Source organism: Mytilus californianus, unplaced genomic scaffold (genome assembly GCF_021869535.1).
Source record: "Mytilus californianus isolate M0D057914Y unplaced genomic scaffold, xbMytCali1.0.p SCAF_3, whole genome shotgun sequence".
NCBI classification, from domain to species: Eukaryota; Metazoa; Mollusca; class Bivalvia; order Mytilida; family Mytilidae; genus Mytilus; species Mytilus californianus.
Window position 1 is genome coordinate 42,771,464 of NW_026262679.1, and position 16,753 is coordinate 42,788,216.

At 33.0% G+C, this 16,753-nt stretch overlaps 3 protein-coding genes across 4 annotated transcripts in view; 2 read left to right on the forward strand and 1 right to left on the reverse strand.

The window, feature by feature from the left end:
* LOC127734618 (centromere protein H-like) overlaps nucleotides 1-16,753 on the forward strand; it is a 116,598-nt gene that overhangs the window by 13,393 nt on the left and 86,452 nt on the right. The window lies entirely within an intron of this gene.
* The window catches only part of LOC127734617 (centromere protein H-like), a 39,726-nt gene that overhangs the window by 13,379 nt on the left and 9,594 nt on the right, over nucleotides 1-16,753 (forward strand). The gene's annotated exons all lie outside the window — the stretch shown is intronic.
* The window catches only part of LOC127734606 (uncharacterized), a 78,890-nt gene continuing 72,928 nt past the window's right edge, over nucleotides 10,792-16,753 (reverse strand). The window contains exons 1-5 of one of the 2 annotated variants that reach the window (XM_052244567.1): nucleotides 16,246-16,362; nucleotides 14,564-15,201; nucleotides 13,807-14,064; nucleotides 12,553-12,625; nucleotides 10,792-11,757 (exon numbers count right to left, since the gene is read on the reverse strand). In XM_052244567.1, the coding sequence (XP_052100527.1) occupies nucleotides 10,967-11,757; nucleotides 12,553-12,625; nucleotides 13,807-14,064; nucleotides 14,564-15,196 (1,755 nt within the window). In that variant the 5' untranslated portion in view covers nucleotides 15,197-15,201; nucleotides 16,246-16,362 and the 3' untranslated portion in view covers nucleotides 10,792-10,966. Of the gene's footprint in view, nucleotides 11,758-12,552; nucleotides 12,626-13,806; nucleotides 14,065-14,563; nucleotides 15,202-16,245; nucleotides 16,363-16,753 lie in introns of those variants that run through there. The other variant, XM_052244566.1, reaches the window with a different exon arrangement.

Here is a 16,753-nt window from a genome sequence, read left to right on the forward strand (position 1 = left end):
TAAATAAACACTTTAAATCACAAAAATGATCAGCAAGGCAAGATCTATTAAAAAGTCAAATTTTGCCGATATAGTTAGTAGACTGTCACTCTTCATAGGAGTGATTGCCCTTAAATGAGGATTTTTTTTGCCCTCTTCTGTGTTTTGAGCAAAAATTAAAGAAGATAGAGAGAAACTAAACAGACTAAAAGATCAGTAATACAAGATCAACAAAATAGAGATTTTGTCATGAAGTCTATTCTCGTCTACAATGTTGGAGAGTGTCCTTTGTTTGATATGCACATAGACCAAGGTGAGCGACAGAGGCTCTTTAGAGCCTCTAGTTTATTTGTATACCAGCAATGTAAATCTTTATTTTTTCTGTTTTGTGTCACGGTTGAAGGTCAATTTTACCTGTAAATTCACAGATTTGGATGATAAGGTGGATGGGTGTCAAACATTAAATCAAATTATGTTTGTCACCTCAGGCTGATAGTTTAAGGACTGTAGTAAAGTAATATACAAGTGTATTGGTACTTTTACGAAATTTAGAGTTTCTCTGTGTGTTTAACTATGTTTTAGCTCACCTGGCTAAAAATAGAACATAGGGGTCTATCATCTTGAAAACCGCTATAGATAGAAACTGACAGGGCAAAAATTGTTTAGAATGCTGAGATCTACCTAATGTCTATTATATGAAGACTTCTAATATGAGAAATTGCCCTTAAATGAGGAATTTTACCAAATTTTATGAAAAGATGGCTTTGAGCCATCTTATAGCCTTTAGTGATCTTTAGAGTTTAGGGTTGGCCAGACATTCATTTCTACTTTCCAAGCCTCTCATGTCAACCATTTTTGTCGAGCCTGCGACTTTTGTCGCAGAAAGCTCGACATAGGGATAGTGATCCGGCGGCGGCAGCGTTAGCTAACTTCTTAAAAGCTTTATATTTTAGAAGGTGGAAGACGTGGATGCTTCATACTTTGTATATAGATGCCTTATGTTACGAAGTTGACATCTGTCACATGTCCATTGTCCTTGACCTCATTTTCATGGTTCACTGACTACTTGAAAAAAAAGTTAAGATTTTTTGTAATGTTAATTTCTCTCTTATTATAAGTACATGTAATATAATAGGATAACTATATTTGGTATGTGCGTACCTTGCAAGGTCCTCATGCCCATCAGACAGTTTTCACTTGACCTCGACCTCGTTTCATGGATCAGTGAACAAGGTTAAGTTTTGGTGGTCAAGTCCATATCTCAGATACTAGAAGCAATAGTTCTAGCATATTTGGTGTATGGAAGGACTGTAAGGTGTACATGTCCAGCTGGCAGGTGTCATCTGACCTTGATCTCATTTTCATGGTTCAGTGGTTATAGTTAAGGTTTTGTGTTTTAGTCTGTTTTTCTTATACTGTATGCAATAGGTCTACTATATTTGGTGTATGGAATGATTGTAAGGTGTACATGTCTAGCTGGCAGGTGTCTTCTGACCTTGACCTCATTTTCATGGTTCAGTGGTCAAAGTTAAGTTTTTGAGTTTTGGTCTTTTTTTCTAATACTATATGCAAAAGGTCAACTATATTTGGTGTATGGAAATATTTTATGATGTACATGTCAGTCTTGCAGTTTTATTTGACCTTGACCTCATTTTCACGGTTCATTGCCCAGTGTTAAGTTTTTGTGTTTTGGTCTGTTTTTCTTCAACTATAAGCAATAGGTCAACTATATTTGTTGTATGGAAGTATTGCAAGCTGTACATGTCTGCCTGGCAGGGTTCATCTGACCTTGACCTCATTTTCATGGTTCATTGGTCAATGTTTAGTTTTCTTGGTTAAGTCTGTATCTTAGAAACTATAAGCAATAGGTAAACTATATTTAGTGTATTGAATGATTGTAAGGTGTACATGTATTTAATGTTTGGTTTATATGACCTTGACCTCATTTTCTTGGATCATGTTAAGTTTATGTGATCGTTGTAGTAAAGCTTTATATTTAGGACTATCAACATAATATCAATGATTAGTAAAGAAGGAGAGACATTTCAGCATGTGCACTCTTGTGTGTTTTATAGTTTGAAACACCTCAAAAAGTCACACTGATATGATGAGAAGGATATAAACAAATGAAAAGATTGACAATATACACTTTGTTACACATTTCCCTTTCGTATCTCGTGAAATTATTGTTTTTCGAGCCCTCCCTTTTCCTATTTACATTTCTTTTACAATACGGAAAAATCAGTATTTTGAGATGTTCCAAATTTTTCCAATCTAGTGACATCATGGTGGGAATACCAAACTTTGTAGAAGCAGGGATATCCTTTTACTCATTATTTAAAGCATACATGTGCAGAAAATTAAATCGTGTAAGATTATAAAATTGGTATTTGTTTATTAAACATAATTATAAATGGAGTTCCTTCAGGAAACCAAGAACTATCTATAATTAGTACTCAAGCAAAGCAAATAAGCTCACGAACTGTAATTGTGACCAAGAGGACTTTTTTTTCTTGTTATAAATCATGCTTTTTGTTGAGCCTGCGACTTCTGTTGCAGTAAGCTTGACATAGGTATAGTGATCCGGAGGTGGCAGCATTAACTAACTACTTAAAAGCTTAATATTTCAGAAGGTAGAAGACCTGGATTCTTCTTACTTTGAATATAGATGCCTTAAGGCAGTCTTATGTTATGAAATTTCTGTCTGTCATATGTCCATTGTCCTTGACCTCAATTTCATGGTTCAGTGACTTGAAAAAAAAGTTAACATCTTTTGTAATGTTAATTTCTCTTTTATTATGAGTAATAGGATAACTGCATTTGATGTGTGCGTACCTTGCAAGATCATTATGCCTGTCAGACAGTTTTCACTTGACCTCAACCTGATCTCATGGATCAGTGAACAAGGTTAAGTTTTCATGGTCAAGTCCATATCTCAGATACTATAAGCAATAGGTTTACCATATTTGGTGTATGGAATGATTGTAAGGTGTACATGTCCAACTGGCAGGTGTCATCTGACCTTGACCTCATTTTCATGGTTCAGTGGTTAAAGTTACATTGTAAGTGTTTGTGTTTTGGTCTGTTTTTCTAAAACTGTATGTAATAGATTAGGTCAACTATATTTGGTGTATGGAAATATTCTGTCAGTGTGGCATGTTTTATTTGACCATGACCTAATTTATTACTGTTCATTGCTCAATTTTAAGTTTTCGTGTTTTGGTCTATTATTTTTAAACTAAAAGCAATAGGTCAATTTAATTTGCTGTATGGAATGATTATAAGGTGTACAAGTCTGTCTGGTATGTATCCTCTGAACTTGACCTCATTTTCATGGTTCATTGGTCAATGTTTTAACTTTTCCTGGTTAAGTTAATGTTTGTTCCTAAGTCACTGAGTGAGTATGCAACTATATTTTATCCTTGGAATGATTGTAAGGTGTACATGTCTGTATGGCCGGGTTCATCTGACCTTTACCTAATTTTCATGGTTCATTGGTCAATATGAATTTAAGGTTTGATCTGTTTCTTGTATATTATTAGCAATAGATGAACTATGTTTGATGTATAGAATGATTGTAAGGTGTACACGAGTTATTTGGATTGCCAGGGTCAATAAGTGTATTGATTGACGGAGAACTAAATGATTAGGCTCTTATGGGTAATGAGATGTGGGAAGTTAATTTTTTAGAATTTATTAATTTCCTGATTTTGACAAATGATTTATTCAAGATTTATGACAAGAATATCGAATACTAATGAAGCTTAGTCGGATTGAATTGAACAATTTCGATATTTATCTTAAATGTTTCTTTTTAGACAGTTTTAATGTAATAACAACAAAAAAATAGTATCCTGTTCCGTTTTGTCATCCTAATTTCCTTTATAAAGACAGTGAAATATCTAATATAAATCTATCATCTGCACAATTGATTTGACTGATCAGGGTCAAATTCCAGCAATGATTGACATGAGAAAATAAACGTAGAGGCTCTTACGGGGAACGTGATATCGGAAGAAAAATAAGTTTATTTTTTAAAACTGATTAATTTCCCGAGTTTTAAGTAAATTACAATTGATTTGTACATGACCAATATCTAGCATGTTGAAATAAACAATTTTGATGTTCATAGCTAATATATAAAAATAATGTGCCATATTTTTTATCCGTAATTTTACCTATTAAAACAGTGAAATATGTTACAGGATTATATAATCCATAAATCTTTAAAATGTACAGGCAAGATTACAAATTTATCAATCACAGCTACAGATTAATTAACGACCTTCTAGCAAGGTATTACACAGGTAATATCACTGCAGGGGTTAATTACAGTCGGGCAGGACATTTATAGGAGCAAAACTTAAATTGTACTGTATTTCTGGCTTGGATTATCTGACTTGCCCCCATTTTCTTGGATCATGTTAAGTTTATGTGATACATGTAGTAAAACTTCATACTTAGGACTATCAACATAAAATCAATGCTCAATAAAGCAGGCCAGACATTCCAGCGTGTGCACTCTTGTTATGTAATGAATTATAGACATTTCATACACTAACCATTTCATGCCTCATGGTATTTTTATATGTATGCAATTTTGTTATATTTATATTTCTTAAATAATATGAACAAATCAGTCCAAATAAGGATAAATCAGCATGTGCAATACTGATGACATCGCACTGTTGATTGACTTTCAATGTTGATATCAAAACTAACATTTGGGACAGTCATCAGAGATTTGCAATATTAAACAGATTTATTCATTTCTGAATTAACAGTGAACAAACCTCAGTCTTTGTTCCTGAGTTGATTTAATTCTGCCAAATTGACGTATCAGTTAGCATGACTCAATCACACATTAATCTGATGACAGATGTTCAGTAGTTGTCGTTTGTTGATGTGGTTCATATAATTGTTTCTTGTTTCTCGTTTTTGTCTCGCCTTGACGGAGTTAAAGAGCGAGACATAGGTAAGGTGTTTCCGGCGTCGTTGGCGGTGGCGGTGGCGTCAACAATGTATTAGTTTGTGATTAGGTCTAGTTAATGGTGAACCACTAGTGGTAGGTCAATGATATTTGGTATGCAGTTGTATTAGCATTGGCACATCTCATTACCATGGAGATTATTTGTCCCCGCCCCCTCAGTCAAGGTCTATTGACTTTGAAACTTTGCTTAGTTTACATGTATTAGTTTGTGATTAGGTCAGTTTATGGGAAACACTAGTGGTAGGTCAATGATATTTGGTATGCAGTTGTATTAGCATTGGCACATCTCATTACCATGGAGATTATTTGGTACCATCCCCTCAGTCAAGGTCTAATGACTTTGAAACTTTGCTTACTTAGGTCAGTTTATGGGGAACCACTAGTGGTAGGTCAATGATATTTGGTATGCAGTTGTATAAGCATTGGCATATCTCATTTCCATGGAGATTATTTGGACCCACCCCCTCATTCATGGTCTATTGACTTTGAAACTTTTCCTTAGTTTTCATGTATTAGTTTGTGATTAGGTCAGTTTAAGGGGAACTGTTAGTGGTAGGTCAATGATAATTGGTATGCAGTTGTATAAGCATTAGCACATCTCATTTACATGGAGAATATTTGGTCCTTATCCCTCAGTCATGGTCTATTGACTTTGAAACTTTTGCTTAGTTTACATGTTTTAGTTTGTGATTAGGTCAGTTTAAGATGAACCACTAATGTTAAGTGAATGATATTCGGTATGCAAATGTAATGGCATTTACAAGTTTCATTTCCATGGAGATTATATAACCCCATCCCCTAATTATGGTTCATTGACTTTGAAACTTTTACATAGTTTACAAGTTAATGTTTGTGTTTAGCATGTGTTTAGGTTTGTTTAAAGGGAACGACTTATGAAAAGTCAATGGTATTTAGTTTGCAGTTGTATTAGCATTGGCACATCTCATTCCATGGAGATTGTTTAGCCCTGTACCTTCAGTCATTGTTCATTTACTTTGAATATTTGCATAACTTACATGTTAAAGTATTGCTATTTTAATTTCAACATTTGCATTATCAAAATAACAAATAGGCGAGACATATCTCTGTGTTAACAGTTTATTGTTAAAGTATTGCTATTTTAATTTCAACATTTGCATTATCAAAATAACAAATAGGCGAGACATATCTCTGTGTTAACAGTTTATTTACATAGATTAGACCGTTGGTTTTCCCGTTTGAATGGTTTTACACTAGTAATTTTGGGGCCCTTTATAGCTTGCTGTTCGGTGTGAGCCAAGGCTCCGTGTTGAAGACCGTACTTTGACCTATAATTGTTTACTTTTAAAAATTATGACTTGAATGGAGAGTTGTCTCATTGGCACTCATACCACATCTTCTAATATCTAACACAAAGGATGATAACAGTGTCCCTGCGCCAATAACCAAATGCAAATGCTTGATTTGACAGAATGTATTTATCGAAGAATTCTTAATGTCTTAAGTAGTGGTCAATGTGAAATACCACAAAAACATTATGTCACCTCCAGTTTCATGTTAAAAAGGGTGAAAAAAAATATTCATTTGAAATATGACAGTTGCTGAAAATTAACCATGCATTTATTTTGTTGCAGAAATAGAAAAAAAAACTTGAGTCATCAACATATTCATAGATATAAGAAGATGTGGTATATATGAGTGCCAATGAGACAACTCTCCATCCAAGTCAAAATTTATAAAAGTAAACCATTATAGGTCAAAGTACGGTCTTCAACACGGAGCCTTGGCTCACACCGAACAGCAAGCTATGTATATATATCTTGGGTGTTTCAAATTACCATTCTTTTTTTTATTTTGTGTTCCAATAATAATATATATTATTTTGAAAACTTGAGGTGACCTGGTTACTAAAGCTTGTAAATGGGGAAAAATGGGGAAAAGTTGCTTGGTTTACTTCCGGTGATGGTTCTTATCTTTTATGCAATGAAATGTTGTTTGAAATTTTTTCTATAGAACTGGACAGGATAAAACTTTATTCATGCCAAGTATTTCTTTATTTGGAAAAAGATAAATACTGCAGATTTTTTTGAAAAATGACAATTTAACAAAGACTAATAGGGGAAAAACGAAGTGGTAAATACATGTACATCTCAATAACATGTTAAATAAACAGTTAATGACCTTTCAAAACATAGGTTGTAATACAACTAAAATCTAATCATGCAAACCTTATCTTAATTATCGTTCTTAATTTAATAAAAAACAAAGTTTTTCACACAGTAATGACTTGATCAAAACTTTATGATACTTCATCAGAAGCTTTTTTATTATCAAAAGAACAAAAAAAAGTATCCAGAGTAACATTTTGAAAAATATCTGTTTCATTTTCTATATTTTTCTGATAAAATGAACTGTGTTGATTTTTTGCAGTCAACATGTACATGATGTAGATAGAATCTTCGGTTAAGTTTTTTAAACATTGATAAGCAGTGGCGGATCCAGAAATTGCAGGAAATACACAGGGTTCTGTAGATCCCATTAAATAATTTCATGAAGGATTTCTTCTATGGACTATATGATGGTTCGAGGACACAGTAATATCGTACTTAGATTTTCGTTGTCTACAAATATTATCCCTAGTGTGGACAGTGCATAACTTGCAAATTTTTTCATACACTTTTCAAACTGAATTTGAGATCCCCTTAACATAGAATTGTCAATATTTTGAGTTAGAGCTAATAGACTTTTCTATAATTTTGATATTATTTGTCCTAATAGTAGTACACAACACTGTTAAAAAATCTTTTTAAGATAGAGCAGGTGCGATTTTTATACGACCGCAAACAAAATTTTGGGATCGTATAATGGTATGATGTCGTCGTCGTCGTCTGCGTCGTCGTCCGAATACACATTGGTTTCCGGACAATAACTTTAGTTTAAGGTAATGGATCTCTTTGAAATTTTTTAAGAAGGTTGAATACCACAAAAGGAAAGTTGGGATTGATTTTGGGGATGATGGTCTCAACCGTTTAGGAATTAGGGGCCCAAAAGGGGCCCAAAACAAACATTTTTCTAGTTTCAGGATAATAACTTGTGTATAAGTATTTCGATTGCTCTGAAATTGTACAACAATGTTTAATACCACAAGTAGAAGGTTGGGATTCATATTAGGGGTTATGGAGCAAACAGTTTAGGAATTAAAGAACCTTAGTGAGCACGCTCACATACCCCACGTCACCACATTGTCATTGGAGAAATAAAAAATAAGTATGGGGAAAAAAAATTGTATAAGAAAAAAAAATTGAATCATAATTTCCTGTCAATATGCACATCTACATAGTATGTCCTTATTATCTACAAAGTTTCATGAAATTCTGTTGTGTGGTTTCAGAGGAGTTGCGATGACAAACTGTTGCAGAAGTACATTGAAGGAAATAAGTTCAAAGGGGCGTAACTCCTAGAAAAAAAATTGAATCGTAATTTCCTGTCGATATGCACATCTACTTAGTATGTCCTTATTATCTACAAAGTTTCATGAAATTCTGTTGTGTGGTTTCAGAAGAGTTGCGATGACAAACTTGCAGCAGTACATTGAAGCAAATAAGTTCAAAGAGGCGTAACTCCTAGAAAAAAAATTGAATTGTAATTTCCTGCACAACTACATAGTATGTCCTTATTATCTAAAAAGGTTTCATGAAATTCTGTTGTGTGGTTTGAGAGGAGTTGCAATGACAAACTTGCAGTAGTACATTAAAGCAAATAAGTTCAAAGGGGCGTAACTCCTAGAAAAAAATTGAATCGAAATTTCCTGTCGATATGCACAACCTCATAGTATGTCCTTATTATCTAAAAAGGTTTAATGAAATTCTGTTGTGTGGTTTGAGAGGAGTTGCAATGACAAGAAACAGGACTGACGGACAGTATGGACGGACGGGTCAAAAACATTATACCCTGCGCAACTTCGTTGCGTGGGGTATAATTAAGGGCCTTAAAGGGGCCAAAAACAACAATTTTTGTAGTTTCCGGACAATAACTTGTGTGTAAGTGTATGGATCTCTCTGATATTGTACCATAAGGTTTCATATCACAAATGGAAGGCTGGGATTGAGTTTGGGGGTAATTGCCTCAAACATGTAGGAATTAGGGGCCAAAAAGGGCCAAAAACATGCAGTATTCTAGTTTCCAAACAATAACTTGTGTTAGATGTGTATAGATCTCTCTGAAATTGTACTACAAGGTTCCATACTACAAAGGAAAGAATTGGATCGAGTCTTGGGGTAATTGCAAATGTGTATAGATCTCTCTGAAATTGTACTACAAGGTTCCATACTACAAAGGAAAGAATTGGATCGAGTCTTGGGGTAATTGCTCCAAGGGGGGATTCCAAAAGTCGCGGGGGGTGGGTGGGGTTTCCAATTTTTTTAAGGAATTCATATTTTTATCTAAAATTTTCAAATTTCAAATTTTGTAAAAGTTTCAAGAAGTAATCTTCAATTGCACAGTATTGCGCAATAGATTTGTAAGATCTTTTACCACATTTATTTTGTGTCAGAAACCTACATTACATTGTATGTCAAAAATTTGATCACAATCAAAATTCAGATAGTATCAAGCTTGAATATTATATCCAAATTTGCCCCAACTGTTCAGGGTTCAACCTCTGCGGTCGTATCAGGCTGCGCTGTGCTCAGCGAAGCATTTTATTTTAATTTGAATTTATTTTCTATAAGAAATGCACTTCGAAATAACTGTGTTCTAGGGCCAATATGTATAAGGTATAAGTTATACTGTGTTCTGACAAATGTAAAGTGCAAAGAAACCGGACTTAGTTTTTAAAATTAGTGAAAGTGTTTATAATTTTTTGCTTAAATATATTTAACTCCTTAACTGATTCATGAGTGATTTTCAAAGATTTGCATCATTTATGAACTAGCTATATTATCATGATAATACTGAATTTACTATTGAAAACTATATTTTGTAAAGATCAAAAATTTAAAACAGTCATATCAGGACTGTTTTCACCATCATTGGTTTTTGTCCATAGGTTCATACAATATACCATTGGAGGCTCTGTTTTTGTTTGATGTTTTTCTTTGTATGGATCTGATGGGTTAAGCCTTTTCCAACTGATTTTCATAGTTTGTTCTTATGTTGTGCTATACCACTGTCCCAGGTTAGGGTAGGGTTGAGGGCTCACAAACATGTTTAACACCGCCACATTCTTTATGTGCCTGTCCCAAGTCAGGAGACATCTGTCATATTTGGATTTTTTTTTTGTATAATGTTTTGTTATAAATTAGGCTGTTTCTCAGTTGAATTGCTTCATACTTTTCATGTCAGGGCCTTTTAAAGCCAACTATACTGTTTGGGTTTTTCTCATTGTTGAAGGCTGTACGGTTGCCTATAATTGCTTACTTCCACTTTATTTCAACTTTGGTGGATAGTTGTCTTATTGGCAATCATACTGCATCTCCTTTTTTAAAAATTTTCATTAATATTAAGACAATCACATCTTCTGTGTCTTTTATTTGTTTTCACTGTTTTTTGTAATCTGATAATATACATGTCTTTGAGTCTTTGATATATTTTAATGTCAGTCTTTGTTAGTCTCCGTTAAACTAATTTAGCCTGACAATTAAACTTGTAACCTACATGACCTATATAGATATTTGTATATTGTTGAGAGGCAAATTTTTATCTGTGATGATTTTTTTTTTTTTTTTTTTTTGCACTTGGGTAACTGTCTCATTAAAATATTTCATATAATCATACACTTAATAAAATCATAAAAGTTTACAATATACATGTACTCATCTGTATTAGTTTTGTAAAAATAAAACTTCATTTAATACGATTTATTCTGTAAAGAATCCACATTTAATGTATTAATAATCACATAAACGCCTGAAATGAAAGACAACTCTTACTGGATCATGTTCAAGATCTTCCCACATGTACAATGTGTTTTTGAAATAAATTGAATTTGAGTGCATATACATGTACATATTGTATTTCTTAGTATTGTTGAAATACTGTAATTGAGTTCAAAGCTGAAATGACCAGTTTCCTTTGTACTGGATTATAACTTATTTTAGATGGGTATTCCAGTGATGTTAGTCCTTTTGTAGTAACTTGTGTATACTTCTTTCCATCAGATGACACATGTTGTACTGATCTATCCTCACATAACACATACACACTGCCATCTTGTAGAATGGTCATATCACAGGGCTGTGATGGTAACTTTACTTTGGAAATCTTGTTGTTAGAGTGACTGTAATGGTACAGGTAATAATTACCTTCTGTGTAAAATATACCATCATCAGAACCACACAGTCTGTTAGGAAGATAATAACCAGTATCAATGGTCTTCTCCACCTTCTCTGTCTGAGGATCTATGATCAACAATATTCCCCAACAGCCTACTACTAACTTGCTGTTTGTAGTTGTGATGCCAAAGCAGCATGGTATAGATAATTGTATTGATTTCACTTTCTGTTTATTGTGTATGTTCCATATGTCTATACTGTTACAGGCAGGCAGTGTAACAGCTACTGTAGAGTTGTTGACTACAGTAATATCCCATGGCTGACCCTGTAGTGGTATTGTATCAACATGTGAACCATCTGTATTATAAATATCTATTGATAAATTATCCCAATGTATATAGGCCACTTGTCCAGCATCTGTTTTCACAGCTTTGTTACCAATGCAAAACCTCTTTGTACAGTGTACATGTTGTACAGTGAATTGGAGATGTTGGTAGAAGATATCTTGTCCTAGTTTGTAGGATTTTCTTTCTTGTCCTTTAAAAAAAATGAATGAAAATGTGTTCAGTATACAATATTAAAATCATACAGTAATTAAATCAGGTATTTTTATACAAGTCAAAACCTTTTCTATCACAGGGTACATGTCATCATTAAAGGGAATAAATAAGAAGGAACCTATATATCTATAATCTTTATTTTTGTAAATAATGATTTGATAGGGGTGGTAGAAGACTGTTATTAACAATCATCAAGAATCAACAATAATAATTATAGTAATGTATTTGTAATTATAGTTTTGGTGTGTCTTTTAAGTAACTGGCAATATAATAATTTTATTGTATTGTATATAATTGACCAACATTTGTAGAATTTTCTTTCTTGTCCTATATACATGGAATGAATTAATTTGTTTGAACTCATGACAATAGATTTTTAATCAATATATTTACGGCTTTTTTTGGTTTTAAGTGAATTTAATTGTTCATTTTTAAAAAGGTGATTAAAGAATGTAATGGATGTATTGAAGAGCTATGTTGTTTATGCAATGTTACTACATGTAAAACAAAAATAAAACTGACCATTGATTGATTATGAGTAGTCAAGATAGAATGTAAATGTATCAAGTATGAATAGTCTTTATTTAAAAATAAAAATAAAATGACTTAATATTGATATTTTAATCACTGATTTATAAATCATACTAGTTACTTTTTAAACACTGAGCCCTTGAAAAAAGGCTTTTTACATTTTGGAATCTCTTTTTATTAAACATATTGGTATTTGATAACCATTATAACATCTAGAAACAACATGTGTGACAACACTTACTTTTACTTTGAATATTAGGATTTTGTCTTATACATGTACCAGTGACTCCTTTTTCAGCATAGTAGACAAGTTTCTGAAATAAAAGGACAAACAAATTTGGTTGAAAAGCTGCTATTATTATGAATAAGATATTGTTATGTCTTTTAATCACCATCAACATAGAACATAGTAGTGAATTGACTTGACATAATAGGGGAAAATGTGAAGCTCTGCTGAGAATTCCCCCATTTCGTCCTGAATTGTTATATCCTTATTATGCCTATAATGACAAGTCATTACACTGTAATTGTCATTATACTGCGATTTTTAACAATTTCAATGAAGACAGAAACATGTCTGGTAACTGCTTGAGTCCGTCTGTCAGTCCTTCCAAAAGAAAACTTTCAAAGTTTTCTTGGCTTCTAGGAAAGGAAATGATTTAAAATCTGGTCTCCAGCTTTATAATGTTGAGTCGTTGTGAGTAAGCAATTTTGACATTGCTGTCCATCTACGTCCTGTTTGCCTATAGTTTGAAATTTTACAACATTCATTGTACAAGGAAAATATTTGTCAAAGGTTTCTTGGCTGATTGTTAAGTTTTCATGGTTAAGTTTGTTTCTTAGATACTATAAGCAATAGGTCAACTATATTTAATGCATAAATTGATTGTAAGGTGTACATGTCTGTTTGGCATGGTTCATCTGACCTTGACCTCATTTTCATGGTTCATTGGTCAATGTTAAGTTTTCTTGGTTAAGACTGTTTCTTAGAAACTATAAGCAATATGTCAACTATGTTAGGTTTATTGAATCATTGTAAGGTGTACATGTATTTCTTGTTTGGTTTATATGACCTTGACCTCATTTACTTGGATCATGTTAAGTTTATGTGATAGTTGTAGTAAAGCTTTATATTTAGGACTATCAACATAATATCAATGGTTAGTAAAGAAGGCGAGACATTTTAGCTTGTGCACTCTTGTACTATAGTTACTGTGGATTCATTATTATTCGTTGGACACCAATTTTCGTCTATTTCGTGGGTACAGGTGAACCACGAATTCAAATGTTCAATGAATTACAAATTTTCTATAGGCTTTGTATGCAGAGATTGGCAAAACCACGAAATCAAATATCCAAGAAAATGCAAGTTTTCCTCAATCCACGAAAATTTATACCCACGAAAATATATAAACCCACAGTAGTAAAGCAGGCCAGACATTTCAGCATGTCCACTCTTGTTATCATTGTTATACTTTACATATATTAATCTTACCTGTATTGCATCATTCATCACAGGTATTCCCTGCACAGCTGTATTTATTGTCTGGATAGATGAGTTCATTTCCTGTAGGGTCGTGTTTCCTCCTTGAACTGATCTCTCTAGGCCTTGTAGGGTCGTGTTTCCTCCTTGTACTGATCTTTCTAGGCCATGAAGATTCCACCCTATTCCTTGTAAAGATGTATTTATCCCATGTACACTTGTGCTTATCCCTTGTACAGAAGTATTCATCTCTTGAAGTGAATCGCCAATCTGAAAGTTTTTAAAGGAAATATTGACAGTGAAATTGTAGAGCCGCTGAAAACCTTTGGGTATCCATTCATATTAAATAATTTTGTGGTGGTACAGCATGTTTTTGTTTTCTCAGGACAGACTTAGATAATTTGAAATCAATTTATTAAAAGAAACACAATGCTGTCCCACATCCCCATAACTAAAGATGAATGTGTTTAATCCTTACGTTTAAGGCAAACATTATTCTGCGAGCAGCAGAAGTTAGATGCACATTGAATTCCTTAAGCTTTCCATTGTGTGTTATGGTTATAGGAAAGCTCTCACTCTCAGTATATTATCATGATTATAGGACCAACAATCCTGGTTAATATCTTGAGCTTCTATTAGCATGATAAGTGAAGTTGTAGATAAATGCCAATAAAGAGACCAAATATCCATTTACTGGACCATCAGAAGCAGTGTCAGTTTTTACAATTGATATTTTATTGAAATTCAACTAATGCATAATTTAAGCTACCTCTTCAAATCTTTTGTTGGCATCTAAAAGATGTATGTAGTATTGTTTACAAAGTTGTTCATCAAGAGGTCTGTTCTTCATATCTTCAAGGTCACTCTGTCTGGTGGGGTCAAGCTGAAGGACATGATATGTAAGATCTGGCCACAGTGAATTGTACTTTGGCTCCGTTATGCCACAATTTGTGTTATGGCTAAGATAATCATTCTTGTATTGCCTGAGAGACCTGACTGCCTGCTCTTCAGCTGGTCCTAGGGTGAAGCAGTTGACAAGGATAAGTCCCATCAAGGTGATATCAAGTTCATCAAGATGAACAGGTTTAGCTGTATATTTACAGTGACAGTGGTGATTACCTGGTCCAGGATTTTCTGTATACAACAGTTTCCATTGGTAGTTGTACAGTGGAAGTTGTTGTCTGGCAATACAGTTTGGGCTATCAACACAGCAATACCATGTATATCTGTGATTTAAATGGAATAAGGTGTGAACTACTGGTTGGTTGTTTAAGAAATCTTGCAGACAACTAAATCCAGCTTTTCTATAGTTGTTCTCTAGTTGACGTCTAAACACAGGAGTAACAACTTCTAGAAACACAGACCCAATGACAAAGAATCGTCTACGATCTTCTCTGTCCATGATTTCTAAAAAAGTAATATATGCATTATAATAAACTTTGTAAATACTAAAACAGATCATCAGTGATCAAAGTAGAATTTTATGTTAATATACAAATGAAATGTAGGCTGTTTTATCCATACAAGTAGATGTTTTATATGTCAATCAGGACAGGCAAAATAATCATTTATTATCAAATAATCATGCATCTTAAAAAATCTATTGACTTGATCAAACTATATCAAGATATGTTATTGATTTTATTGATCATTTTTTGATACCCATATTTAAGTATTTTAATTGAGTCACGAGTTGGCAAAATCATCTTGACTCGACACAGAAATACTATTATCGATTTTTTTTAGTCTATTTATATCATTGTGTTAATTTAAAAAAAAAATTAAATGACGATTATACCCCTGTTTCCAAAGGTGGAAGGTATCCTGGTTTTTATCTGTCTGTCCTTCAGTCTGTCCATCTATCTATCCCTTAATAATTTGGTAGCATTTTTCTCAAGAACCTCCATTTACAGCTTTTTTGCTATCAAGCCTCATGTACATGTGAACGTGCTATACTATTTGATGCATTTTTAGATACATTGCTCATCAACTTTCTGTTTACTGAATAATGTATTCTTTCACATAATGACCATGTATGAAATTTTCAAAGCATTTTTCTTGTAACTTTTAATCAGGGCTTCCTGAAACTTGGTAGAATCATGTATGCCTTTTGCTATGACATTACTCTTCAACTTTCAGTTTACCAAATACCTATCTAGGTTTAGCTAGGGTATATTTAGATACTTTAGCAATGACTGTAACAATTAGTAAAAGAGAAAATCATGTGATAATTTTAACGGGGAAAAAAAGGAAGGAATGGGGTGGAGGGTTTGTAAGGTCATAGCTGATATCATTCGTATTTTTGTTGGCCATATGTAAATGTTACATTTACTTTTAAAATAATCTTGAGTAAAACAATGTACTTTCACTTCACTTCTAACACAATGTGTCTTTCAATTTACAGATCTCTGCATTTAAAATAAAAGAAAAAGAATAAATTATTCAAATTACCACATATATATTATTGGTGATGTGTTTATCACTGGAAATTATTGCAGTTTCTGTACATGTTATTCCACCATGAAGATATGTGTGGGAATCCCCTTTGCTATCTTTATCTAACCTGTTAAATGGGAGACAACTCAATGTTAAATCAGGAAAAAACTAAAAAAAAAGATACAAGTTTGTTTTTTTTAAATTATCAATCTTTAAATTATTAGAAAATTTTCAATGATGTAAATGAAGTGTTTCCCTATAGTATCTAGTTTTCCAGATTAAGTAGTTGATAAAATAAAATACAAAGAAAATATGAGAGAGCTTATGTGTTTGATAACAACACCACCACCCCTTATCAAGACGCACACAAACCATCTAAAAAAAAACAAAACCAAAGGCAAATACTGGTATTATAAAAACATTATAGGAAGAAAATGAAATAGACTATTTATATAGGAGTTATATAGAATATCATGTGACCATCATGAGGGAGACTGAAAGAACAGGGTGGATCGAGGGTTTG